Source organism: Sycon ciliatum, chromosome 4 (genome assembly GCF_964019385.1).
Source record: "Sycon ciliatum chromosome 4, ocSycCili1.1, whole genome shotgun sequence".
Classification (NCBI taxonomy): domain Eukaryota; kingdom Metazoa; phylum Porifera; class Calcarea; order Leucosolenida; family Sycettidae; genus Sycon; species Sycon ciliatum.
The window spans coordinates 40,069,288-40,080,944 of NC_088646.1; the positions used below are offsets into that span (position 1 = coordinate 40,069,288).

General features: G+C 48.9%; 1 protein-coding gene across 2 annotated transcripts in view; it reads left to right on the top strand.

The window, feature by feature from the left end:
- Positions 1 to 578: 578 nt before the first annotated feature.
- LOC135816144 (uncharacterized) overlaps positions 579 to 11,657 on the top strand; it is a 46,083-nt gene continuing 35,004 nt past the window's right edge. The window contains exons 1-9 of one of the 2 annotated variants that reach the window (XM_065329532.1): positions 579 to 1,011; positions 4,127 to 4,228; positions 4,933 to 5,006; positions 5,586 to 5,660; positions 6,232 to 6,327; positions 7,887 to 7,994; positions 8,426 to 8,497; positions 8,873 to 9,005; positions 9,603 to 9,706. In XM_065329532.1, the coding sequence (XP_065185604.1) occupies positions 873 to 1,011; positions 4,127 to 4,228; positions 4,933 to 5,006; positions 5,586 to 5,660; positions 6,232 to 6,327; positions 7,887 to 7,994; positions 8,426 to 8,497; positions 8,873 to 9,005; positions 9,603 to 9,706 (903 nt within the window). In that variant the 5' untranslated portion in view covers positions 579 to 872. The remainder of the gene's footprint in view (positions 1,012 to 4,126; positions 4,229 to 4,932; positions 5,007 to 5,585; positions 5,661 to 6,231; positions 6,328 to 7,886; positions 7,995 to 8,425; positions 8,498 to 8,872; positions 9,006 to 9,602; positions 9,707 to 11,657) is intronic. The other variant, XM_065329533.1, reaches the window with a different exon arrangement.

The window sequence follows — 11,657 nt, forward strand, 5'->3', positions numbered from 1 at the left end:
TTTGTCAGTCTTTGTTAGCAAGCTGAAATCACGTGACTTTGTATGCAAGTCGGCGCCTCGGCGGTAGGCCTAGCCCAAATTTGCTCGGGGCGCTTCGATATTTTGCCGGCAAATTTTGCCCGATCACTTTCCATATTTTGCTTGGCATTGCCTTTCGTTTCCGATATTTTGCTCCATTTTGCTCCTGCTTTGTGGCAAAAATCATTTGATAAATGGCTTCGAATGAACCGTCTACTTTGGTAAAAGTGGATGGTGACTCTGACGAGGAAAGCAAAACTTATAATGGTGTCAGTATTACGGATTTTGGAGCATGATTTCAAATTTATGTACCCCTGACAACCTGCACGAGCTATTTCAGCACGACGTTGGCCCAATGAAACCAACGAAATTTGAATAAAATTACCAAAACACACCCGGATCCTCTGTAAATTCGATATTTTGCTCGGAATTTGCCAGCAATTTCTTTTTGTTGGAAAATTCGATATTTTGCTGGAAGGGCCCGGCAAATTTGGGCTAGGCCTACTCGGCGGGTGATCTAATCTGTAATCACGTGTCAATCAGTTTTACCTGCATGCATGCGACTGGCGCTGCCAAAGGCTAGATCCTGAACAACAACAAATGTTGCAAACGAACTCGTCTTCCCAAAATAAAACTGCAATGTTTGGAAACAGGAAAGGCTGAGGTGAAAGGGTTCATCATAGCTTTCTTGTGCTGTAGTTCCATTGGTGTCGTTGTGCAGGCCAGGACAATTACTTGTTACCGTACCTCGTCAGCTGACCACATCATCGGCACATGGTGTCTTTTTGAACTTCTCAACGAAAAAATATTCACTGCAATTACAAGTATTCGAAATGGCAAGTTAGTAGCCCATAATGGCAGGCGTCCCACTTCAGGGTATGGATACAAGCTATGGCGCAAACGAGGCCCCTGTGCCCAGTGTCAGCGTAACCAGAGGAGATATTCCAGTGGAGGCTGTGTTGCACGATCTGGCCGGAATTCTGCGCGACTCTGGTAAGTTCACTTTGTCACTTGAGTATTCCCCAGCCCTTGTTTGAAATTTTGAATATGGCACATTATGATTACCAGATTACTATTATTCTTGCGACGTGGGAATAAGTGACGACTGGCGAGGCGGTGGCAAAAGCGGGGAGAAAGTTCAGTGTATCCGTCAGTGCCTACTGCAAGCATAGACGTGGATGAAGAGATCCATAAGTAGCCACATGCCTAAAACGAACTGCTGTGCCTTGAGGGCAATTTAAAAAACAACAGATGCGGTGCACATGGATTCGAATGGGCTGCAATAGGCCAGCATCGGTGCCAGTGAGGTTTGATAAATTGTAGGGGGGGGGGACAAACACTGTTCACCCATTTTTCCATGTTCCTCTATTGCCTTGTCACAAAAAAATGCAATGTATGGGTGCACAGAGCACCCGGAATGATCGATTTGTGGCTGCATTTTCGCTGTCTGAACTGAAAAACATCAAAATCGATAAGGGGGAAGGGGCGGGGAGCTCAGAATCAAAACGATCAAATTTGGTGCTAAACTGGACTTGGACAGTAGTATACCTCCTCTCCCCCCCCCCCCCCCCCACACACACGCACACACAGAGCGTGCAGCAGCATAGATTTTTCGGAAGTCGTGTAAAGCTGTTTGTGCTTCTTCAATGGCAGTCGAAGGGAGCGATCAAAGATACTTTATTCCCGTAGCTATGCAGAAGACGTTACTTCAGTAACGTCTGGCGCTAGCCAGGGTCCACACAGCTTTAATTTGGTGTTTGTTTGTTTGTTTGTTTGTTTGTTTGTTTGTTTGTTTGTTTGTGTCACGCCTGGCGCTATCCCGTATCTGTCCCGTACTGTACCGTACTAGCAAAGACAGCTGGCCCCGATATTTTTGTTTGTTTGTGCCATCGAAATGCCTGGCGCTATCCCGTACCTGTCCCGTACCATCAAGGGTACGGTACCAACAAGAGAATGAGTATATATGCGAAGTGTATCGGGGGAATGCATTCAGTGCAGTAACATTTTGTGTGGATTTATGTGCGAGGCCGAGATCCCACTAGCAGGCTGGCTGGGCCGCCTGTCGACCAGCCCGGGAATCGCATGTAGGCCGATAGCATAATAATTATAACGTATATACAGTCATGTAGATGTATAGCAGGGAGTCATAATTATTATGTAAACGACTCCCTGCTGTATGGAAAGAAATACGAAGTAGGGAGACGAGTAAATACAATCAGAATGGATGTTAGTTGCCGTCAGTATAATAATAAGAAGAAGAAGAAGAAGAAGAACGCCCGTGATCGGCAGAGTCAGCGCCGGTCCCAGGAAACGTCAGGACAGACATCCCGTCGACTCCAGAACGCCCGTGATCGGCAGAGTCAGCGCCGGTTCCATAGCTATGCAGAAGACGTTACTTCAGTATCACATTAAAACGTTTTTGCAATACAATGATGTAGCTAATCAAAGGAAAAAGCATTTCCATCAGTTCTACCAACATGCACGATGAGCTAGGCAACAAAGCATAGCGCAGGGCCCTGAGCTTCCAAGCTCTCTCGTTTGGTGTTTGTTTGTGTGTTTGTTTGTTTGTGTCACGCCTGGCGCTATCCGTATCTGACGGCAAAAAAGCATAGGATGTTATAAATTTTTCAATTCTCCTTTTTTCAGGCATATCCTGGGATTCGAACCCGCACTATCGCCCTACATGCATTCCCGCGCCATACGCTTTGCATTCATACCCATTCTTCCAAGTTGCGTTACGTTATTATCTTGTGGTTGAAAGCCCTATTTGAATATTGCGGGAAGCTGTATGTGGCCAGCTGTGTTTGATGGTACGGTACGGTACGGGAGACGGTGTCGTATTACCCTCGATCGTACCTGTCCCGTCCCTATCCCCTACCGTACCGTGCCATCAAAGACGGCTGGCCACAATGCATATAACTCAAATAGGGCTTTCAAATGCAAGATCACAATGTGAAACAACTTGGAAGAAGTAGTATGTATGCGAAGTGCATCGGGGGATGAATGCAGGGCGCACGATAGTGCGGGTTCGAATCCCAGGTTATGTCTAAAAAAAAAGGAATTTTTAAGTCATCAAGGCAAAAAAGCATAGCGGAGGGCCCTGAGCTTCCTAGCTCTCTCGTTTTATTTGGTTCGGCGGCTTTTATGTGATTGAGAACAGTATAATTTGTGATATAATAATAGAGTAGTAAATATATGGAAGTGTATTCCGGGGAGCTCGCTCACCAACGTGAGAGTATAACAAATTGAGTTCCGAGGCGTCTTCGTGCGACGCCCCTCTTTGTACGCATGAACTCCCTTCGGCAGACGGGCAGCCTGGAGGACGCCGCCTGCGTATGCGTGAGTTGCCTTCGGCTGACGGGTGGCCTTGAGGACGCCGCCTTCGTATGATGGTCGGCCTGGTTGTGCGCCGCCTTCATCTCATGCCCGTAGGCCCTTCCCTCTCATCTCCCCGTAGGGTGCCGGACGGCCAAGCCGGGTCCTCTCCCAAAAAGGGATACGGAGTCCGCAGTGCGGGGAGCACTGCAGGACTCTTTACGTCGTACGACGCGAGAAGAGGTGCCATTCTTGCTCGACTAACAAGGGTATCAGCTCCCTTGCAGGACTAAGCGTGGCCCCCTCAAGCTCCTCAGTGTAGCGCGCGCGTACAATGCTGACGACTTGTACGGAAGGTGTGGCCGACGTACTACCACACTTTGCTGCTCTAGGCCACGAGTTGTAAGCCATGATTGCTCAACTAACGAAAGTGCCAACTCCTTCGCAGGACTAATCATGGTTCTTACAGAACTCTAGAAGTTTCTCGGAGCCCAGCTTTTGGCTGCTGAACTCAATGCGTGGTCGCTTTCACTACGAGTCGAATTCGGGTCATGACACCTGCATTACATCGTTAGATAGTTGATTTGAAATAAGTGGCGGGAAGTGGCGCAGTGCGTACAACCACGCTGCCGTTGTTCAGCAGGAGACTCTGGTGGCTGAATCATGCTTACCCTAGCCTCTGGCTCTGTATAACACAGACTTATTGCTTGTAAGGTCTGTTCCATCATGTGTCCGTGATCTACCATAGCATGGCCTTTCTGTATCCTTTCTCATGTTTCTGTGTGCTTTGTAGGGGAGTTGGTTCTGAATAATAAGCGTAACTTGTCACTCACGCCCTCCGTTGTGCGATACCTCAATGGCCGCTTTCGACAACTTGCCGCGACACCAGCAGGCGGTAAGACTGATGCTCCACCTTGATGATTGCTCTGGGTTTGGTCTGGGTGCTTTTGTATGTATATGTGTGTATATCTTGGGCATGGTGTGGGTGCTTGTGTATAGGTAAGTGTCGTAGTGCCCATGCTTGGGTGGAGGGCGGCATGACCCATTTGGGTAGCTGTATCATAGTAGTAATAGTAGTAGTACATGTAAGTATGTGTATGTCTGTGTGTGTGTGTGCGTGTGTGTGTGCGTGTGTGTGTGTGTGTGCGTGTGTGTGTGTGCGTGTGTGTGTGTGTGCGTGTGTGTGTGTGTGCGTGCGTGTGTGTGTGTGTGCGCGCGTGTGTGTGTGTGTGTGCGTGCGCGCGCGCGCGTGTGTGTGTGCGTGCGTGTGTGTGTGTGTGTGTGCGTGCGTGTGTGTATGTTCTGGGTATGGTGTGGGTGCTTGTGTATGTGTGTATGTCCATGGTTTTTTTGTGGTAACATGACGACACCCAGTGCTAAGGCAAAGTAAATTTTTTTGTAATTTCTGATAGATTTTAGTGACAACACTTCTCTTCTTTCTCACGCTTCTCACATCAGTAGAATTTCCCCTGTAAGTCCTGCTGATAGAAAGAGGATGGTGCATTCAGCCACCAGGGTGATAACTGTGTGGAAGAATCCAGCTCAAAACACTGCTGTACATATAACTGCCGTCGACTCTTTTTGTAATTTTATATTTAGGGTCGTCAGGATCTCGTGATGCCGCTGATGTGGAGTTCTTATGGCAGTTTCTGCAGAAAGTGCCATCTGTCAAGGTAACTTTCCAACCGCATTCTGTACAGATTGGCCGCCGGATTTAGGTTGTGTTTGCTTGCTCAGTCCACGAATAGATTTGAGCTGCATGACTGTATTCACATCTTTGCAAAGTAAAAACCCCTTTTCTCACAGTGGAGTCAAATGCTAACCAAATTAGGGAAGGAAGTGGGATGCTATATGCTTGGGAAATGAGGTTATAGAAGATCTTGAAGGCTTAGCTGACTTTTGTAGAAGAGCCATTTTTCAGAATCGTTTTTGGATAGGATGGCTTTGCTTTAGTATGGCAGTAGATGGTGTGGACATTGCATTAACATTTGATCCAGATTTTGTCGACTGGCCAATCCATACCAGCTTTTTGATGTACTCAGTACTACCGTCTGATCTGTGTTCCACTGTGTGTGTGTGTGTGGGGGGGGGGGGGGGGGGGGGTTGGTGGGTGGGTGCATGCGTGAATGCGTGTGTGTCCGCATGTGTATGTGTGTGTGCGCGGGCGGTTGTGTGTGTGTGTGTGTGTGTGTGTGTCCGTGTGTGTCCGTGTGCGCGCATGAATTTGTGAATGTACGGTCAATGTGTGATAGATCATGGGCAACATGCATCGTCCCAACATTCAGCGTGTGTCGCTACACGTCTTCCATAACCTGACACATCTGACTGTGAGTAGTGGTGTAGGCATGGTGTACATACGTGTGTGTGTGTGTGTGTGTGTGTGTGTGTGTGTGTGTGTGTGTGTGTGTGTGTGTGTGTGTGTGTGTGTGTGTGTGTGTGTGTGTGTGTGTGTGTGTGTGTGTGTGTGTGTGTGTGTGTGTGTGTGTGTGTGTGTGTGTGTGTGTGTGTGTGTGTGTGTGACTGTTCAGCCAATGGTGCTGAATGACTCTTCAGGTCTTAGCACACTTGTGTGCACGTGTGTGTGTACGTGTTTGTGCGTGTGTGCTTGTGTGTATGTGTTTGTATGTATGTATGTATGTATGTATGTATGTATGTATGTATGTATGTATGTATGTATGTATGTATGTGTGTGTGTGTGCACGTGTGTGTGTATTCATTCTCTGCTGTTGCTGGTCCTCATTTCCTCTGAGCTCAGTCAGTTCATGCAGTTGTTCTGTTGGTGTGTGTGTGTGTGTGTGTGTGTGTGTGTGTGTGTGTGTGTGTGTGTGTGTGTGCGCGTGTGTGTGTGCGTATGCGTGTGTGTGTGCGTATGCGTGTGTGTTTTGTATTACTGTATAGCTACGTAAAGTAAACATTGGTAACATCAATGGCCTTCAGGCGCTGCGCAGTCAGCTCCAGTCATTGACATGTGAACGCTCACTCAGATCTCTCAAGGTAAGCCACTGCAATGGTTGGTGATGGGCTAGATGTAAAGCTGGATATTGAGATGTTGTACATGTGTCCTTCACTTCGAAAGTGCTCCACCAGTGTTGTTACAGCAGTGGGCAGGCTGATGGGACTATCAACGTCTCCTGGCTTGACCTGTCCAATGGACTTGGCTCTGACAATCATGGCAGCAATTACTGAGTCAGGTCGACCAAACCGGCTTTCAAGGACCTGGAGCACAGTCGGCAGGTTCTCCGGCACGGTGAGCATTGCTCCGACGGCAGACTTGGCTGGCCCTTTCAGGCAACGCTGTAGACGGATTACGTTCTCCGACGGTGAAAACCCACACTCGTCTGTCGTCCTCTGGTACGTCGAGGCGAAAATGGGCCACTCCTCCGAGTCACCAGAGAACGCCGGTAGGTCACGTCCGACCGTCTGTCGAATGAGGAGCGTATCGATACCATGACATTGTGCTGCTTTAACTAAGTGTAGACCTCCAGCCTCAGGACTCAGGACTCTTCGTTGCCTTGATTGTAGCATGGTGGCACGGTTGCAACCTTCCAGCCTCTGTTCTGTTCGGGGCTGGCTGTGTTGCCGGTCGTCCCTGCAAGTGCAACGGTGACAGGTTTCTGGGTCTGCACCCAATGCCTCGTGGCTACCAAGGCAGACTTTCATGGAATTCTACTCACGTTTTCAATACGTGGCTGAGATGGGCTGATGACTGCTATGTATTCCTGACCAGAGTTGGTCAAAGACGCTGCTGATAGAGTATTCGAAATCGAGTCAGAAGGTTCCAACAACGGCCTCAAACGTTTCTCGGTGCACTAGGCGCCACCCGAGAGGACCGTTGAGGATGAGGTTTCGTTAATCTGGGTATGGCGCGCCTCCAGCTGCAGCTCTGAGCAAATGCCTCTGCCTCAGTGACTCAGGAGATGCTGGCAACTCCTAATCAGCAGCCTGATCGGCGATGTCAGCCATTCCAATGTCGTCCACAGCTGTCTCTCTCAGCTGACGATTTTGATTTCTTAGCAACATTGTTGCGCTTCAGTGATTTGAAGACTGTATACTAGTACTATAGAGCTGTACATCTGGCTCGAAGGACCATGTTGCGGCCCTCTGGCCTGAGCGACAGGGTTTTCTTCGATCCATTACCAAAACTTCGTGTTCGTACAATCTGCAATGTTCAATCCAAAGAGTTCTGAAATAACGAAGAGCTTCAATGTGACGGAAACGGTCTTAGGGACTGCTTCTCCCATTCCTGTTGGCTTTCCAATCTCATTTCATCGTATTTATTTACACTCCTTACGCATGCTCTGCATGGTGATCCCCAAATTAATTATTGTTCATGTATCATGAACAGCTAGTACTCTACACACTATCCACCTTCAGGAATACAATAATTGGGAATTCAGTGCAAGGTGTTCGTAACAGCCCGATTGCCAAAGCGTACATGGTGTGTGTGTGTGTGTGTGTGTGTGTGTGTGTGTGTGTGTGTGTGTGTGTGTGTGTGTGTGTGTTTATGTGTACATGTATGTATGTGTGTGCGTGTATGTGTATTGCATTTTCAGAGTGCTCTGGTGAGGTGTGGGGCCGACGAAGCAGCGCCGTTCACCTGGCCGAAACTTGTGCACCTGGATGCTAGTTATAATGGTCTATCGGAGCTGGATGACTCATTGGTAAGTGCTTGATTATTCCCATGGCAACTGCTATAGGGAACTCAGGGGTATTTGACATGCTACGGTCACTAGGATATTGGCCGTACCACTTTTGCCCCCAGTACTTGCGTCCAGTGATGAAAATGCGATAATCTTGGCTCTAACATACGAAATCTTTTTACGGGGAGAGCCCCGGAGAGATACCATTGATGGCTGACCATGCCACTTCTATACCACTTTCCTATGCCTCTGGAACTCAAACTGTCACCATATTCTTTTAAAAGTTTATGTGAAGGGCAAATCACAAAGTGTAGGTTCTGCCCTTGCCGGAGTGGGTGTGGAATGAAGTGCGGCACTGAATGAACTGTGTGAACGTGTGTGGACGTGTGTGAACGTGTGTGAACGTGTGTGAATGTGTGTACATGTGTGCATGTGTGCATGCATCATTGCAGCGCTTCACGAGCGGCTTGGTCAGTGTTAATCTGAGCCACAATCAGATCGCGGTCACTCAGGATTTCTTCTACGTAAGTTCTCTATCACGTACAGCCATCTACACTAGGCCAACATTTCTATGTGCTGTGAATCTTGCAATGGGTATCACAAGTCAGTCGGGTCCTTATCACATTCACACGCAAGGATGAATGTATCTTCTAGTGATTTCGCAATACTTTCCTTAGTGCATACTAGTACTAGCGGTGTAGTTGAGGTGTTTGATTTCTTTTCTTCGTGGCCTCCATGCAGTGTTTGGCTGTTTTGCGCAAGTAGCAGGGTAGACTGTCCCTGTGCATGCAAACACTCCGGGATATGGAGAGTGCAATTTAGAGTAGAGCTGCATTGAGGGTTCATCTCGTGGCTGAGTGACGACACTCTATGCTATTTTGTTCACGAATCCTACACAGCCATTGAATGATGTTGTGATGCTGAATCTGGCATTCAATCAACTCAACCGTATTCCCACGCTCTGCTCCCGCGCGGCGAGAGTGCACCTGCGCACGCTGATACTGAGAGGCAACAACCTGGACAATCTTCAAGGTACGGGGGCGAGTGAGCTATGCGCACACTCGTGCATGTGTGTGTGGGGGGGGGGGGGGGCATGAACGTGCCTACGTGAGTGCATGCAGTCATGTTAGGCAAACATTTTAGTGTATGAGAAAGAGAATTGTCTGCTGGTTTGATCATCTCTCCTGCACCTCTCATCAAGTCTTCAATTGCCATGGGAAGCACAGCAGACAGTCTCAGCCCTCTGCTAGTACAGGATCATTGATGGCTTTGTAATGGTTTTGCTGCCTGCCTGCCGCAATCACACTGCAACTTAAATGTCATTACAAACATGTGAATGTACGCTCAATTTTACCTGGGGCCACCTTCGTGAAGTACTCGCTCTCCAACAGGTGCTCTACAAACAGTCACGCACCCATTAGTGTGAAGCATTGCAGGCATACCAGTGGAACATAATGTCAAATCTTAGCATTGACAGGAAATGGAAGAAGTTGTTTGAAGCTGGTGTGTGTGTGTGTGTGTGTGTGTGTGTGTGTGTGTGTGTGTGTGTGTGTGTGTGTGTGTGTATGTGTGCGTGCGTGTGCGTGCGTGTGTGTGTGTGTGTGCGTGTATGTGTGTGTGTGTTTGTAGGCCTGCAGCATTTACGCATACTGCAGGACTTGGATCTGTCCGACAACTGCTTGCTGACACATTATTCACTTTCACCACTCGGTGAATTGGCCAACTTGGTGACGGTGAGCTAGTAGATGCCCTCTCCCTCACACATGCAAGCACACACACGCACACGCACACATACACCTTGAAACCTTGAAACTGCCACCTAAAGGTGATGCAGTGCCTCAAAGAGGCAAGGAGGGCAGAGTTACTTCTTGCATTTGTGTTGAGCCAGGTACTGGAGACGTGTGAACTTCCGAGAGCAGGTCGGGCATGGGATGGTGCGGCGCTCGGAGCCAGAGCTGCATGTTCTGCGGTTGCAGTTGCAGTTGTGCCGGCGGTGCCCAGCTTTGCTCCGGAAACAGCGGTCACAGGTGTGGCAGTGGTAATGACATTGGCTGCAATCAGGTGGGCGAGGTGCAACAATCTCTGGAACTGGAGCGTCACCAAGACTGGGAGAGCAGCTGTGCACAGCAAATCCACCTCGGCTAGCAAACCAACGATGGCACGTTTCGCACAACACAGCACCGGCCTGTTCATGGATCGGCTTCAGTCGCTCTTCCCTGCATTTGTGCCGCCGAAGTCCGCTTTCACTGGCGAAGAGTCGCTCACAGATCGCACAACACACTGACTTGGCTGTCGTTTCAAGGCGTAAGCGCCGTGCAACAATAGCATCTGAGATGGACTGGATCCACTCGCCACGTTCAGCTGCGAGGTCGTACCAACCGGTGTATAGACCAAACGCCTTGAGGTCATCGCGTACCACATCACACCATCGACGCCTGGGGCCATGAGCAGAGCGTGGAGTATGGAGCCACGAGAACAACACTGCCTTTGGAAGCCGGTGGTCGTCCATCCTGGCAATGTGGCCAAGCCACTGCAGCCGTCGATGGGCAACCATGTCAGCAACTGGCTCTGTAGCGCACATTCTATGCAGCGAGGCAGATGACAGGTGGTCCTCCCACTGTTTGGAACGCGAGATGCCGAGAATGACACGAACGCAGCGGTTGTGGAATTGTTCAAGGCGACGTATGTCGGCACGCAACAGTGTCCAGTTCTCAGCCCCGTACAACAGCACCGACAACACACAGCATGTGTACGTGTGTTGTTTCGTCTTGGCATACACACACACGCACACACACACACACACACACACACACACACACACGCGCCCGCGCACACTCACTCACACACACACCATGTACCATGTATACGCCCGTCGCAAGAGAAGCACGCAAATCTGCAAATGCACTGGATGTGCACCCACAGATTTCTCTTATGGCAACGATAGCGAACAAGATCTGAATGAGACAGATCAAGACTTGCGCCAGATAACTGTCTAATCCACACAACTGGCAAAGCCATTTGAATCGACCACCAATGCACACCTGGTCTACACCACACGGAGTACATCGGCATAAAACGGCCAAGACAGTTACCTATGCACACCCTACACTTGCTGGGGTAACCAGTATAGACAGCAAGCTGCTTTGATAGAAGCAGACACTAAATGCTCTGGTACCTTGAAGTGGAATTGGAGTTACTTTACCAACCAGCCTCGACTACTGAGTACTGGGAACCCAGAGCCAACAGACACACCAACAACCTCAGCCATGAACGCTAATATAGTAACGACACACTGGATTGTGGAGCCGAAACTAGTCCAACTTCCAGATGCTTTGGCACACATGCACATACACACACGTACGCATGCCACTGTGTTAGCTGAGAGAAGGCTTTCTGCCACTCTACTTGAGTACTAGTTGATATCCTCAATTTGGATTACTAGCATGTGTGTCTGATTTCAATGAAGTGTAATAGTGTATTTTAGCCAGAACTGCTTGAAGGACTGGGGAATTGGAGAAATCAGACTCCAATATGGTGAGACTCTCATAACACTTAGTTTCTGTCATGGCTTCTGTAGAGCAGGAGTATGTGTGTGCACACGTGTGTTTGTGTGTGTGTGTGTGTGTGTGCGTGTGTGTGTGTCTGTGTGTGTTTGCGCATGCGTCCGTGTGTGTGCATGCATGT